Raw genomic sequence first — 16,879 nt, 5'->3', positions numbered from 1 at the left:
CAATAGAAGGTCTGAGAACATCCTGGAAGGAAGCAGGAAGTCAGTGATAGGGATTTGGCACCTGGGGCCGGTGTCAGCTGCAGGATCGCCTCCCTCCCAGAGGGACCAGGATCCCAGGGCAATGGATTTGGATTCATCTGCAATGTGGGGCTCTGCAGCCTTGGAAATGGGTTCTGTTCACTGAACGGAATTTTCCGGCCCCCAGCCGAGAAGCTGGAGAGGCTAGCTCACTGCTAATTTCATTTTCCTAACTCACCAGCTTGGCAAGGCCCAACTTCTCCAGCTTCAGTCTCTTGGAACCTCATACCCACCTCCCTTAGCCAAAGAAAGAAAGAAAGCTGTGACTCACCAGAAATGTTCATTGCTATTTTCTATCCATAAAAAAAGAAAATATATACATATGCGAAAGTTCCAACATTATGTCTTAGCTCAGCAGCTTCTGCCTGCTGAGGAGACGCTTGGATGCAAGATTAGAAAAGTAGAAAGGTCGCTCGAATGTGCCTTCGATGAGAGAGTGCCTGCCTGGGTTTATTCTGACATCTTCTCAAAGCAGGCCTGCAGAGCAGGCAAAAACGGCTGCTGGTGTGGGAGCCAAAGGGTTCCAGTTTCAACAGTGGGCCCTGAAAAGATTCCAGAGGGCTAGTGTCTGGCTTTGCCATATGAGACCTGGGTGCCTCTTTCTATGGTCCCAGGATAATTCAGATGACTTAGAGGGGGCTCTGCACATTAGATCCTGAAGAAACCCCCAGCCCCACCCAGCCCCTCTCTTTCCTCTTTCCACCTTGCTTGCTCTGCTCCTTTTATACAAGCCTTTTTCAACTCCTTAAATGCACCAAACTCCCTGCCCCAGGGACCTTTGCCCATTCTGTTCTCTCTGCCTGGAATCTTCTCCCACCTATCCTCCGCCTACCCTCCCACCTTTCCCTGGCTCCCTCCAACTCTTCCTTTAAAGCCCAGTTTAATGGCCCCTTCCTCAGGGATGCTTCACTGACCTCCAAAGTCAGGTCCATTTGTTCTAGGCTCGCATGGCACAGTACTCCCTTCCTCTCTAGCACCTTCTGCTGATCTCACTCTGTGCACATCTGTGGGAGGCCTCGAGGGATGGCTGTCTCGCCCATCATGCTGTTGGCTCTGTGGAAGCAGAGCTGCCTGTTTTCTTCACGATCATGTCCCAAGTCTGGCTCTAACAGAACAGTCAACACAAATGCTTTGAACAGATGAGCTGCCGAAGAATGGCTGCTGAGTTCTTTTTTGTTATTTAACTCTATGGTTTGAGTAGCCAAGCCACAGGCTGACCTGAATAAAGTCACATGACTAGGATGGCAGACACAGGTGAACATCCACCCCTAAGTCAGGTGTCTTTCTGTGCCAACATGCTGTGGCCCCTCCTTGGCCCAGTGAGGTGGTGAGTCCCTGGAACCATGGGGTCAAGGTTCCACAGAGTGGCTGGCTTCAACCCTGACCCTGGCTGTGGACAGCTCATCTCACCCTTTTGGTCTACACATGAGCCACACATGAGCCACACATGAGGGGGGCCAGAATTGGGCAAAGGTGAGGAAAGCAGAGCCAGCAGTCTTCTAGGCCGACGTGGACTGGAGAATGGGCCTGCTGATTGGATGGCGGGTGTGGAACAGCATCTCTGCAGAGGACAAGCTGGCTCATTGTCACCTCCTAGCCCTCTTCCAAGTCAACAGCAGGAGTGGAGATATGGTAGCCTGGCCCTACCTCCTCCCTCCAGCTGCTGCCTCACCAGGCTTCCTGGGGATCTGCCTCATCCTCCAACGTGGTTGTGTGCCTTTGTAAAGTGTCCCTTGTCATTCTGTGGTTTTGCAAATCATCCAAGTACTTGTGGTCAGCTTCCACGTTTTTCTCTTTAGCCCAGAGGCCTCCATCTAGATGCTCCATAGTCCTTTAGACTTGTCACATTCAAATTGAACTTGCCATCTTCTCTTCTTGCCTCACCTCTGACCTGCTCTTGTCCCAACAAAGGCCACTTCTGCTCCCCCAGGTCCAAACCAGAAAACTGGGGGGTCATCTTGTACATCATTTTCTCTCACTCAGTTACCACCCCAACCCCAACCAACCAATCTCCCAAATCCAATCAGCTTACTACCTAAGTATCTATCCCTCCACTTCTGTCTTGGGCACCTGGATGCCACCCTCTTCTGCACAGTACTGAAGTGAAGGTTTACAAATATGGTTTTACCCGTTCACTTCCCAGCTTTAACTCCTTCTGTGACTTCCTGCAAACCAACTCCAAGATGGTCTGTTCTCTTATTGAAACTCCAACTCTATAATGGGATATAGAGGCCCTCAGACATGTGGCATCCACCTAATTCTCCAACCTCATTTGTCACCCTCAACCTCATTCTAGAACATCACTTGTAGATCCCCTTGGCTGCATTCAGCTCACCAACATGCCCTCCTGCTTCTTCCTGGGCTTTTGATGACTGTATTTCTCTACCTAGAAAGCTCTTCCTGTGAAACTCCAACTCTGCCTTTACTTCTCAGTCTAGAAAGTGCTTCCTCTAGGAAGCCATTCATGACCACATCACCTCCAGATTTGGGGGAGATGGCTCTCTGCTCCATTTCCCCCTTCCTATGACAACATTCTCTTCTCCTGCATCTTTCTCCTACTCAGGTGGAAGGCTTGGGGGGGCAGGTGCATTGCAGCACTCGTTTGTACCCAACATGCACCCCCCCACCCACACACACATACTCTCTTTCTTCTTTCTCTGAAAATCTTATGAATGAAGACCTTTCATCTGCTCTCTTCAACCTGACAAGTCTTGAGTTGCTGCAAAATAATTTCCTCCTCTTATAGTTCAGTCTTCCTTTCTGCTTCTCTGCTTACGTTACTTTGGCTGGGTGACCTAATTAACAGTCCTCAAGCTGTCCCAGTACTACCACGCCTCTTCAAGATCACTTGTCTTTTTCCTTCCCTCTGAAATCTACCTTCTGGCTGTGACTTCCATGTATTTTGCACTTTGAATTCCCTGATGCTGTTCAGTTCCTGCATTCCAAGTTGAGCTAAGCCCCTAGAGCATTTTAGGTAACAGCTCAATTATCTCATCTCTCCTTTAATCTTTCCATTTCCATCACCACCTTGGAAACTGTAAGGAATGGGATAGACAAAAATATTTTCTGCTCAAACCTACTCCTACTTCTCTCCTTGCAGGTCTTATCTCAGATCATGTCATCAGCATCCGCCCAGTCACATGCGATGCAAACCTCACAGTCTCATCCACTCCCTCCTCCTCCTTCTCCTGTGTTTTCAGGAAGACTCCAAGATGGTTTGTTCTGTTATTGAAAAGTCTCACCAGCATTCAGTGGCCACAGTGCTAACACCCAGGCCTTGTCACATCTCTCCATCTGAACTAAGATTCCCTCCTGACAGTTCCTCCTGCCTCCAGCCCCACATTTATACCCATACTCACCCACCTACCTACCCATCCACCCACCCATCTACCCCATCTGTCCATCTTTCCATCCACCCACTCATCCACCCATCCATCCTCCAGTCTGCCTGCTTCAAACTCTTCTAAAGAGTGTTTTAAAAATATCAATACTAAGCTCTACCACCAGAGATTCTTGCTTAATTGGTTTTTGTGTTTGGAAAAGTTCCCCAAGTGACTCTAATGTGTAGGAAAGGTTCAGAACTACATGGCCTAGGAGAGAAAGTCCCCACTCTTCAGCTTGGCATTCCATACCCCCTATAATCAGGCTCTCTCACCCAGCCTTGTGTCCAACAATCTTCCACTAGCATACTCAGAATTGCAGCTCTCCTGAGACATTTCACCATATTTATATCCACAGTTCCCTCTGCCTACAATAGCGCATGCTCTCTCTGTCCTTGTGACTATTTGGAAAACTCCTACCCATCCTTCAAGACCCAGCTCAAATGTGACCTTTTCTCAAGGGTCTCTTTTCCATAGCATCTACTATATGGCATCCTTGTTGCCAGGCAGAAGATGTAGTGACTACAACAGAAACAGTCCCTGCCCTTAAAGATCTCCCAGGAAGGTAATGAGTAGAAATGAAAGGTAGAATATATTAGTCAGCTTTCTGTCATTGTAACAAATATCTGAGATAATCAGCTTAGAAAGATAAAAGGTTTATTTTGGCTCACATTTTTGGAGGTTCCAATCCATAATTAGGCAAATCGTTGCTTTTAAGCCTCATGTAGGGGCAACATCTCACGGCAGGAGTGTATGGTGTAGCAAAGCTGCTCAGCTCATAGCCAGGAAACAGAAAAGAGGAGGAGGAAGGGACAGGGTCCCAGCATCCCCCCAGTGACCTGAAGACGTCCCACTAGGCCCCACTTCTTAAAGTTTCCACCACCTCCCACTAGTGCCACACTGGGATTCAAGCCTTTAACACAGGGACCTTTAGGGGATACTTAAGACCCAAACATTAGTCCAGAAGTTCTCAAAATTTGTGCATACATCAGAGTCACTGTAGGGGTTGTTAAATCATAGATGCTGGGCCCACCTGGCCCACCCCCAGCATTTCTGATTAAGTGTCTGTGGTGGCCCTGATGACTTATATTTCCAACAAGGTCCCAAGTGATGCTAATGCTGCTGGTCCAGGGACCACGCTTTGAGAAACATGTTGAGCTTGTGATCAGGGAGCTCTCTCTAGGGAGGTGTCGTTTAAGCTGAACCTACAGGAAGAGGAGGAGGTGACTGTGAGAGGAGCAGGGGCAGGCACATTCCAGGTGGCAGGACAGTGTATGTGAAGGTCCAGGTGGGAAAGTACTTGGCTTGAATACAAAAGGGACTCCACACCCGATGTGCAGAGCATGTGGGAGGAGCACAGTGGTTCCTGCAACTTCTCCAGCAGAACTGAGGCCCCATCTGCATCTCTGTTAAGGTCCCATCCTGCCTGCCTCTCTCATTCTTTTCTTCTGCCTTAGCCTCTTCTTGGAGAGCCCCTCCAAGGCTGGCTCTGCATCACAGTCATCTTTGGGTGCCCACAGCCTACCCAGGATCTGCCATGGAGCAAATGCTCGGGGATTCTGGCTGGGGTTGAATTTTAGTGGTCTGGCTCTTTCTCTAGGCTATAAGGATAAATCTGTTTCTCTCTTCTATAGCAGTGTGTTTTAAGTGTTTCATCTTCTTCCTTTTTCCTTAGACAGTTCCTAGCATATGCATCTTTCATCTAAACTGAATTCTCTTCTCCCAAATCCTGTTGCCTAGAAAGAATTTTGGCCTATTTGGTGACAGAAATAAAAAACCCTTAAAGTCAACTGAGCCATCCTCATTTACTTTCTTAAGCCCCAGGAGTGGGGACACCATCCCAGAGACCCATAGGGTGCATCTCTTAGCATTTCCACTTGGCTTTGGGGCAGAGGATGCAGTCACACTGGGAGTCAGCAGAATTCTCTTCCTCAAAAGTGCTGATTGTGGAGTCTGCATTTCTTGTGAGCAGAACCTTGGCTAGCTTCCAGGGCGGTTGGCATTCAAGATAGCAGGGGAACCAGGGAGGCCTTGGGGGACTCTGGAGCTGACCACCTTTAGGCCATACTCATATCCTGCCTTTCCAATATCTCTTTCCACACTGGAAATCAGAGTAAGAGAAAGACTTGGGGTTGGAGGACAAGAACTCCAGCGCAGATGCCCCCTGTGATAAGGTGGGAGCACTGGATGGATTTGGGTTTTGGTTTGTAATTGTTTTTCTCTCTGCTATCCTGGAGAGAAAGAGGAGTCTTTCTTAAGGGTGTAGACACAAGACATGAGTTTGGGAAGCAATGGTATATAGATTGGTGGCTCTCAGACTTGAGCATACATCAGAATCCCCTGCAGGGTTTGTAAATTGCAGGCCCATCCCCAGGGTTTCTGATTCAGCAAGCTTGGAGTGAGGCTGCAGAATGTGTTTTTCCAATAACTTTCCATGCGGTGCTCGTGCTGCTGATGTGGGGAGTATTTTGACACCCCCTGTTTTAGCATAATATCCAGCTACAGCGCTAAGAATCTATCAATCTCTGCAGGACAAAGTCTTATTTGTCTTGTATATAATTGTATTTTTTAAGTCCTCCCCCAAAATACAGAACTGGAACCCCCAAGGCCTCTCCATCCAGTTCCACCAAGGGATGAAGGCTCCTGTTTATAAGAAGCCAAGAGATCCCCAGAGAAGAACAAAGGATTGCTCTTAATCCTTTGTGGGGATCCTAGGGGTTGGGGAAGGCAAAGAGGGGGAGAGTAAGTGTCCATTTTTTGTTCTTTCCATTGCATAGTTCTAGAAATCATACAAATATTTCAAATACAGCCGGGTTAGTATTTCTTAGCTCCAGGGGGGCAGGCTTCCTCCTAGAAGATGGAGGTGCACCAGTGGGCACCATTCAAGGGGGAAGTAGACAGCATAGACTTAGTCAAAGACCTGGATTCTGGTCCTAGATCTGCTCTGTGATCATGAAGGATCATCTCGGCTTTCATGGCCTCTGTTTCCCTCTCTGTAAAATGTGTAATAATGTAACTGACCTTGAAGGGGTGCCCCAGGGACCAAAAGGGCCAAGGTGGGTATGATGTTAAACAGTATGAAACTGTTCCCATGAAGCCAACCTGAGCTGTCTTGGTTTCTACAGGAAGGACCAATACCTCCTCTCACCCGTGAACTGTTGGTATCTGGTCCTGCATCAGACCCGGCGGGAGAGCCGAGACCATGCCACCCTCAATGACATCTTCATGAATAATGTCATCGTCCGCCTTTCCCAGATCAGCGAGGATGTTATCAGACTTTTCAAAAAGGTGGGCAAGTGGGCTTCCCTCCCAGCCCCAGCTCTTGTCCCAGGATGGCCATGGCAACACTATGCCCCAGGGATAGGGGGCTGGGAGTGGGGGTGGCAGGTATGTTGAAGGGTTTAAGGGGCCAAGGGCTTGACCAGATACTCCAGCCCTGAGTTTAAACCCTAGATGTGTCTTTGAAAAACTGTGTGCTCTTGAGCACTTTAGCAGTCACCATCAGAAGAATACAAACCTTTTCCTGCTTAGGTAAGTAATATATATGCATTGTGCAGGATTTGGAAAAGGGCAGATGAGCACACACACACACACACACAAACATGAAAATCACTGGAAATGTTATCACTGGGAGATATTCTCTTTGATGTTTTAGAATTTTCCTTATAAGTACATATGCAAATATATTTTCTAGGAGTGCTTATAATTTATGTATTTTTTAGTGTACATATACATTTTTCCCAAAGGAGATCATATTGCATATATGATATTACTACCTGCTCATGTCACCTAACAAATTATGTAACAGTCATTATAAAATTTCCCCATGTCAAAAGGTAAATTTTTATCTGGGTGTGGTGGTACACACCTGTAATCCCAATGGGTTGGGAGGCTGAGGCAGGAGGATTGCAAGTTCAACGCCAGCCTCAGCAAAAGCAAGGCACTAAGCAACTCAGTGAGACCCTGCCTCTAAATAAAAGACAAAATAGAACTGGGGATGTGGCTCAGTGGTTGAGTGCTCCTGAGTTCAACCCCCAGTACCCAAATAAATAAAATTTTTAAAAAATATATTTATTTTTTAGTTGTAATTGGACACAGCACCACTATTTTATTTGTTTATTTTTATGTGGTGCTGAGGATAGAACCCAGGGCCCTGTATGTGTGAGGTGAGCATTCTACCACTGAGCTATAACCCAGCCCCCCAATAAATAAATTTCTATAATTTGTTTTTGGCTGTACTGGGGATTGAACCCAGGGCCTTGCATATGCTAAATAAGTATCTACCATTGAATTACATCCCCAGCCCTGTAACTTCTTTTTTTTGAGATGAGGTCTTGCTCTGTTGCCCAGTCTAGTCCTAAACCCATGGGCTAAAGTGGTCCTCTTGCCTCAGCCTCTCCAGTAACTAGAACTACAGGCGTGCCACCTCATCTGGCTTTGGTGACATTTTGAATGATTACATATATTTTATCCATAGATGTATCCTGGTTTATTTGCCTGATCTCTTGGTGTTGAGCACTTACGTAATTTCCTTCATTGCATTTTTATAAATAACGCTGCTGTGAGCTGCTTTGTTGCGTCCACTGGTACTTTCTTAGGCTTGGTCTCTGCAATGGAAATTTTAGGATCAAAAGTCGGTTTGTTTTCAAGGCCTTTGACTGAGTGCCCCATGGCTTTGGCAAGGCTTTGCCCACATAAACATCCAGATACCAAGGATGAAGGGAGCTGTCACTGTTATACTCCCTGATGTCCCTGTATACTAGCTCTTTATACAGCGTCCAGCGCACTTGAGTGTGTAGAATTGAACTCACTCCTGTGAGCACTACTCTCCTCACCTGCAAAATGGGCCCATCGTGTGGTCTCTGTGAGCCTCATCCTCTTTGTCCATCCAGTGATGTTAAAAATCAGTGCTTCTCAGGGGCACTGTGTAGGTTAAACAAATGGTGCATGTAGAGGACAGGGGCATTGTTGGAATGCTTTTTTGGTGTGACCTATGTGTCCAGGTTTCTTAAATTCTTGGATTCGTAGTTCTGGTTGTATGTTTTATTAGCTGTGCATCTTTGGGCTTGTTTCTTGAATTTTCTGTGCCTCAGTTTCGTCATTTATAAAATGGGGATAGAAATACCCCAGAGCAGCTGCAGGGGGGGGCACCAAGTGCAGCGTGGAGAGCAACACCCGGTAAAAACTGGCTCTAATTATATGAACACAAGTGACAATTATTTCTAAGATAATCTAGCTCATCTCTTCTTGCCAGGTGCCAATTTTAGGGATTTGTTGACCTGGGATTGGTAGAAGCACAGGGAAGGGAACAAGATGATTTAAAATATAATCATCTCTCCATGGTCTGTATTTGCATTGTCCACTTTGAGGATTACTTCTATAGCAAAATTGCAGTCACAGGCTAATTTTCTCCTGCCACACCGTGTGCTTCTGGTCTCCTCCTGGGGCCATATTTATGAAACGTGGTCTAGGTTTAATATTTGCGTAAGCAAACATAATTAGGAAGGCAAATACAGCACACCCATAAAAAATGAATCCCATAGTGCTTTGCACAACTCCACTGACGTGAGTCGGACATCTGCCAGTTTGGACTCGTGGTCCCTTTGGGAGCCCCCGCCCATCGCTGCTGTCACAGTTTTGTCCCTGGGTGGGAGTGACTCACAGAGAAAGGGTCATCAGGGCCTTCAGGAAATGAAGGGTCTTTTTCCTGAGCTGAGCCCCAGGACAAGTGAGATAAATCTTTTCAGTTCTCATTTAGGCTGACAAGAGCCTGACTGGTAATGGAGGTTAACAGGGTGGAAAATAATAAAAAAAAGTCTACAGCTGAGCTCCTGGGTGCCTTGTTACCAGGTCTGTGCCTGCAGAACAAAGGAAATGACCCACCTCCTATAGCTGGAAGAGCTGGGACCAGAGCCTGGCTGGCAGATTGAGCACAGTGCAACCCTTTGTGTGGCTTCAGTTATATATAACCTGGAGACTGAGGCCTGTATGCCTTATGTACCCAGGGTTCCTATGGTCCTCAGAATCTCCAAGGAAGCCCGGCTCTGGTCAGTTTGGGGCCTTGGACAAATTCAAGGAGAACCCAGACATGGTGGCTTTTGGCCCCTCTCATCAGTGTGGCTGAGCTTTTGGAGTTTCTCTCAGAACTGCGTCTTACTCACTACCAGGGGGCAAGCCTCTCTGAGTCTGTTTTCTCACCCAGGAAATGGAAACGGAGAGGCAGGATCTGTCTGACTTCATAACCTCCCTCTCTGTGATTCTCCATTTGCTCTGAGGCAGCTCTTTGAATTCTAGAAGCCCATGCTCCTAGAGCTTGTTTCGAGTGGGAGATGAAGGTCAGCCATGCACAAGATCTTAGAGGCCATACAAAGTGACCAGGACTCTTACAGTTGCAGACAATGGAAATCTGGCTCCACCTGCTCTCAGAAATAAAGAGAACTTGCCAGCTCTTATGGGGTGAGATTCAGGGTTGGAGGCTTCTGGAAAACAAAGGGTGTTATCAGAACTCAGTCTTTGTAACTCTGCTTCAATTTCTATTTTCATTTTTTGGATAGCAGAGGGACTTTTTCAAGCTAATCTATCCCCATGACCAAATTGACCCCTAGCAGTTCCAGGCTTTCATCCTACCGGCTTCAAGTCCCTTTTCCTGGAATTAGGCTTTCGGGCTCTGATTGGCCCAGCAGAGGTTATGTGAGTGTTCCTGAAGGCACACCTGCAGCCAGAGAGATGCGGTGCTCTTGGGAAAGATGACAACCCTTAGGTTAGATGGACACTCAACTCCACTGACACATGAGACTGATAATAGGTGAGGAGTAGTTCTCCAAGAAAAAGTGGGGTGCTTTTACAAGAAGAAGGGGGAAATGAAACAATTGATGTCCAATAGGCTATCTGTTCCAGGCCCTTTATTATCTTCTGTTAGATGCCCCTGAACAAACGTTGCTCATTACCTCTCAGGATGGCTCATTTCATTTGAGGACAACTGTGATCGATAGAAATGCTCTCAATGCTGAAACAAAATCTTACAGTGTTTCTTTTCTCTATTTTTTTATATGTTCTTCTTAGCTATACATGATAGTAGAGCATATTTTTACATATTGTGCATATATGGAGTATAACTTATTCTAATTTGTATCTCATTCTTATGGTTGTACATGACGTGGCATTTCACTATTGTGAATTCATATATGAACATAGGAAAGTTATGTCTGATTCATTGTACTGTCTTTCCTATTCTCATCCCCCTCCCTTCCCTCAATTCCCTTTATCTAATCCAATGAACTACTATTCTTCCCTCCCCCATCCTTATTATGTGTCAGCATCCACATATCAGAGAGATTTAGCCTTTGTTTTTTGGGGACTGGCTTATTTCACTTAGCATAATAGTCTCCAGTTCCATCCATTTACTGGCAAATGCCATAATTTCATTTTTCATTATGGCCAAGTAGTATTCCATCATGTATATATACCACATTTTCTTTATTCATTCATCTGTTGAAGGGCACCTATGTTGGTTTCATAGCTATTGTGAATTGAGCTGGTATAAGTGGCTGCATAACTATAGTATGCTGATTTTAAGCCCTTGGGTATATAAACCAAGGAGTGGGATAACTGGGTCAAATGGTGGTTGCATTCCAAATTTTCTCACTGGTTCTACTCACACCCTTGATCCAACCCACATTAAAACCTATCAGTTACTCAAGATGGAGATCATGACCCACCCATCCAGGTTTTTCCTGCTTGTGGACAAACAGCCCTGTGATTTTACTTTGCATTTTTTTTTTTCACCTGCATGTAGTTCCTGGATCATGCTGGGTCTTCTTTGACCTGTGCAAGTTAGTATTCAGAAGCAATCTTTAGGAAGCGCTGACCAGTTGAGAGTGGAGTGGGGCTGCCTAGACCTATGAAGATGTTTGCCTTTGGTTTTTTTCCTTGCTGCGTTGTCCCTGGCTGTCCTCCAACTCCTGGGCTTGAGCCACCTTCCTGCCTCAGCCTCCCAACTAGCTGGGACTATAAGTGTGTAGCAGTGCACCCAGTTGACATTTGCTTTTTTGATGACAGTTTTATTTTGTGATTGATACTGAAGTCTCAGTCATTTAAAACCTTGAGGTATTTTTGTACCAATTGTTTTTTAATCTTGCTATGAATTCTGCATGTGTTTTTTAAAATATTTGTTCTTTAAAAATGTTATTATGTTCTAGTCAAATGGGATCAATATCCTTGTTTAAGCAATATTTGAGCAGCAAGAGGGTAACTTTTGCAAGTGGTCCTAATTCTTTCTCTGGGATAAAAACCATTTTGTAACTTTTCCATGTCTTTCTTATCTGTGTCACCTTCTTCTACAGGTCAGTTCTTTTGCCTTGTGTTTGAATATTCTCTGTCTTCTTAGAGGACAGGTAGAAAGTGGGGCAGAGAGTTGAGAATGAGTTCACAATGGAGGTGACTGTGGAGCTGGGCACTGAAGGATGAATAGGAGTTGCCAAGTGGGGAAAAGAGTTTGGGAGTTCAAGGTCATAGAGAAAGGCAAGAGCACAGTGTGTAGGGTTATAACAATAAAGTCATGGTTATTTGATGTATCTGACAACATCAGAATCTCTGGCAATACCAGAGCCACACGAGCTCATATGAGGCAGTCATCAGCTGAAGTCAAGAGCTGCCAGTTCCATCAAGCTGGCCATGCTCTCTCCACTGCCCAACATCCCTGCTGTTGCCTAGTGTATTATACTTATTTGACTCCTTTATTTTGCCTCTTCAGCCTCTTATGCATTTGAGTTTACGGCCTCATCTTTAAACATTACCAGTGGGTCTTATATTTCTAGCATGCATTAGAATCCTCCGGAGGTCTTGTTAAATGCAGATTGCTGGGCTCCACCCTCAGGGTCTCTGATTTAGTAGGTCAGGGGTGAGACCTGAGAATCTGCATTTCTAACAAATTCCCAGGTGATGCCTGTGGGGGCGGGGGGCGGGGCACACAGAGAGAATGGTTTATCTAGACCAACCTCCTTCTTTTTGTAGATGAGGAAACCAAGGTGAGTGCAGAGTCTAACTCTAAACCCAGGTTTTCAACGCCAGGCACAGTACTGAATCCACCGTCCCATGTGGTCCAGCAGCTGGGAGGTTCCACGGGCACCTCACTTGCCCTTCCTTCCCACCCCTCAGCATTTCTGAGACTGGGCATTGAAGCCCATTCCATTTCCAGCCTCATTCTGTTTTCTTCAGAATCCCTAACAATAGCCATCCATTACTCTACGCTCTGATGCCTGCAGAATTTAATTACTTGCCCCGGCGTGATGTGAATTTGATTGTTGGAAGCCATGGTGTTCTGGGGAAGCGCTAATGAGGAAAGACTCTTTGCAGAGAAGAGAGGGCATTCGGGGGGTTTGTGTTTGAAAGCAGCCATTCAGAGTGTGGCAACAAGGACTTGGTCTTGAGTGAGTTTTCTCATTCCCGCCTCGAAGATGTCCATTGCATTTCATAAATAAATCAGGGCTTTTGTGTCCAATAATTGCCTTGCTTTGTAACAAAGATCAAAAGCACCCTTGGCCTTGGTTTCCAAGCCAAGTTTATTTTTCTTTTTTCTTTTTTTGCCGAGTGAGGGTTTGCACGCTGGAGGGTCTAGCTGTGAGGCCTGCAGAGGGGTGTGGGGAGAGAACCAAGTGGGCAAACTGCCAAGGGATGAGGAGCCTCCAGTCCATCTCCACTGTCTCCCAGGGAGATGAGCCAGCTAAGCTGGGCTTTAGCAGAATTCCCAGCTCATTCAACAAACACATGGGTGCTAGCATGACAGTAGATAAACAATTATAGCAAACAAAGAATCAGTGACTGTGTACTGTGTGCCAGGCCCTGGGCTAAGCATTTCATACACATTTAATTCTTCAAATCTAATAGAAAGATGCTGTCATACCCCCATTTTATAGATGAGGAAACTGATGCTGATAAGTGTGGAAATGAATTTGAATCCAGATTTGTCAGACTCCAGTCCATACTTGGATGGTAAATGCAGATGCAAAAGAGAAAGAGAGAGAGAGAGAGAGAGAGAGAGAGAGAGAGAAATGGATCAGACACAATGTCCTGCCTTATGGATCTCAAAGAGGTCAAGACAGGTGCAGAGCAGTGATTCATTTAAATGTGGCTGTGAGGGATGGTTTTTACCATCAAATTTCTTTCAGAGGGAAGAGAACCTAGGTATGTTGGGGAATATTTATACTGGAGGCAGCATTGAAGGACAAGCGTCTCTTCCCCTGGGAAGCCTACTCTCAGGCAGCATGTATGGAGTTGGGGTATATTAGGGTGGATTCTTGGGATCCCACATGTAGAAGAAGAGGGAGGGAAGCAGGAAGAGGCAAGTGGAGAAGCTGGGCTGTAAGAGAGGCCTCAGCTGACTCCTTGGGGAGCTGGGTGGCTCTGCAGAGATGTCCTGAGTGTGGCCAGGAGACTGGGCCCTTACACTCTCATTGATTGGTCATAGGATGTGGGCTGCCTCCAGGACAGGGTGAGGGCTTGGGCAGATGCCACTTCAGCAGTGGCAGTTCCAAAGAGGGCCGACAGCCAACGGCGTCTGTTGGCAGTGCTTCCTGGGAGTAATTTCTCCAATCCTGAAGGGGATCTCAGTGGTGCCTCACTGCGTCCTCAACAGATATGCAGAGAAAAGAAAGAGGCCAGACCAAAGCAATGGCCAGTGGGTAGACAAGTCTGGGTCTCCTACTGTGAAGAGGTAGACAGTCTAGCACAGTGGCTAGGGTTAGGGAAGGAGTCTGGTTCCAGCTCTGTTTTGTCACTTTTCAGTCCTGCACCCTGCGCTTAATTCCTCCATCCTACATTTCATCAGTTTCAATATGGAGTTAACAGTAACCTCCTTCATTTGGTTGTTTTAAGACTTAAAAGATGACATGAAATGCCTGGCAGACAGTAAACAATCAACAAACATTAAGCTTTACGAAGATGATTGCTAGGACTTGGGAAGGATCAGAAAATAAGTTCTGGAATCCACTCCCTGGTGACTTCTAACCTTGTTGGTCTCATCTCTTCTTTTATAACCTTTTACTTCTTTTTGTGGCCTTGTTCTATTGACTGGAACCTCTAGTCAGTACAGTGTGGAAGAGAGAGGCATTCTTGACTTTTAAAAGGCATGCTTCTAATTTTTCACCACTTGATATAAAAACTCCAAGCAAATTAGAAATAAACAGGAACTCCCACAGCCTGATAAAGGGCACTTACCAAAATCTAACAGCAAATCATCCTTCCTGAGGAGAATTCAGCAAGGTGGCTGCTTATAGGATTAATATACAAAAATTAGTAATGTTCCTGTGTGCCAGCCATATCCAATTAGAAAATGTCATTTAAATGCATATATTAGAAAACGAGAATGATTGAAAATTTAATGCCATTGATGGTACAAATTATCCCCATCCCAGAAGTTTTGATACAGGATGCTGTCATTGTCATTCAGACATAAATATTTCATAGTTCCTATTGTAATTTATTCTTTCCCATGAATTATGAATTCATCAGAATTATATTTTTTTAAGTCTCAAAGATTTTTTAAAGCTTTCTATTTATTTTTAATTTCCAACTTTATAATAAGAAAATCAGGTTTATAAGGATGTATATATATATATATATATATATATATATTCATTCTCATAATATCCATATGTGTGTATGTGTGTGTATCCTTAAAAACACACACATACACACATACTGGTTTTTTTTGGTATTTGTTGGGCATTGACTTTATCAAATATCAAGACTTAAAGTGAGAGTAAAACAGATAGTTCTAGAACATAGCTAGACCAACTTAACAGTGACAGAACAGAAAGCTAGAAGCAGAGACCTCCATACCTGAGAATGTGGGATATGGCAGTGGTATATTAAAAAATCAAAGGGAAAAAGACTATTGTAGATGGGCTGATTCAACTGGTTATAATTTGCTTATTATTTGTAGGAACTAATTTTATTCACACAGTACAACACACACACACACACACACACACACACACACGCATTTTTGGGGGGATACTGGTGATTGAAGTCAGGGGCACTTAACCATTGAGTAACATCCCCAGGCCTATTTTGTATTTTATTTAGAGACAGGGTCTCACTGAGTTGCTTAGTGCCTCGCTGTTGCTGAGGCTGGCTTTGAACTCGTGATCCTCCTGTCTCAGCCTTTCTAGCTTCTGGGATTATAGGCGTGCACTACTGCACCCAGCTCCATACCCCCCTTTTTTTTTAATATGGAAAAGACCAAAAACTCTATATTAGTTCACAAAAATATATTCTACATAGATTAAAGTGCCAAAAGTTAAACAGCAAAACTTTGAAACTTTTGTAAGAAAGTGTAGGAGATTATGTTTAAAACTTTGGTATAGAAAAGGATGCCTAAAGAAAACATTTTTTAAAAGCACAACCATAGGGTTAGGATTGTGGTTCAGTGGTAGAGCATTTGCCTAGCATGTGTGAGGCACTGGGTTCGATCCTCAGCACCACATAAAAATAGATAAATGTATCATGTCCAACTAAAAAAAAAATTTTTTTTTTAAAAAGCACAATCTGTAAAGGAAAATATTGATAAATTTTATTATATAAAAATTTTTAAAAATCTTTTATCCAACAACAAAAATAAAGAGATGGATTGATGAACAGAAGATATTTGGTTGCATAGAATTAACAAAAGGTCAATATCCAAAATATATAAAATCAGCTCCTATGAATTAATAAGAAGAGGGCAAACAACCCAACAGAGACATGGGTAAGAGATATCAATAGGTGAGTCACAGAAAATGAAACTTAAATGACCAAAGATGTAAGAAAAGATGCTCATGCTTACTGGTAATCAGAGGAAGGTAAAACGAGCATCAAGCACTCTCATATATTCTGTAAACATGTAAACTTGTCCATTTCCTTCAGAGAACAATTAGGCAGTATCAAGGAACAGTGAAGGAAGAACGATAGACCCTGTGACCCAGTAATTCCACTTCTAAGTAAAACCTAAAGATATTCTAAGCTGAGTGGTATAAAACTGTAATCCTAGATACCCAGGAGGCTGAGGCAGGAGGATTGCAGATTTGAGGCCAGCCTCTGCAACTTAGAAAAACCCTGCCTCAAAATAAAAACTAAAAAGGGTTAGGGGTGTAGCTCAGTTGTAGAGTACTGGTCTAGCATGCCTGAGGTCTTGGATTTAATCCCTAGTATAAAGAAAACAAAAACAAAAACAACAAAATGCACACACAAAACTTTGTATGAGGATGTTTTTGCAGTGGTTAAATAAGCTGTGCATAGTCACCCAATAGAATATTATGCAATAGTCAAGATTAAGGAACTAGATCTCCAAGTAATACTGTGAATGAAACTTGAAAACGTGCTATTAGACAAGAAAGAGTAAAGTATGGTGTTTTTACAAAATTAAAGACACAGAATAGTTTATA

At 44.5% G+C, this 16,879-nt stretch overlaps 1 protein-coding gene across 6 annotated transcripts in view; it reads left to right on the top strand.

The window, feature by feature from the left end:
• Positions 1–16,879, top strand: part of Srgap3 (SLIT-ROBO Rho GTPase activating protein 3) — a 247,907-nt gene that overhangs the window by 138,726 nt on the left and 92,302 nt on the right. For all 6 annotated transcript variants that reach the window (XR_007341984.1, XM_048787059.1, XM_048787058.1 and 3 more), the window contains exon 3: positions 6,584–6,746. Coding sequence is in view for 5 of the 6 variants with exons in the window: in XM_048787059.1 (XP_048643016.1) it covers positions 6,584–6,746 (163 nt within the window). In the remaining variant the exon portion in view is untranslated. The remainder of the gene's footprint in view (positions 1–6,583; positions 6,747–16,879) is intronic.

The sequence above is a fragment of the Marmota marmota genome, unplaced genomic scaffold, assembly GCF_001458135.2.
Source record: "Marmota marmota marmota unplaced genomic scaffold, marMar, whole genome shotgun sequence".
NCBI lineage: Eukaryota > Metazoa > Chordata > Mammalia > Rodentia > Sciuridae > Marmota > Marmota marmota.
Note: the sequence above shows the minus strand (reverse complement) of the source record. Positions and strands in the feature narration are given on the sequence as shown.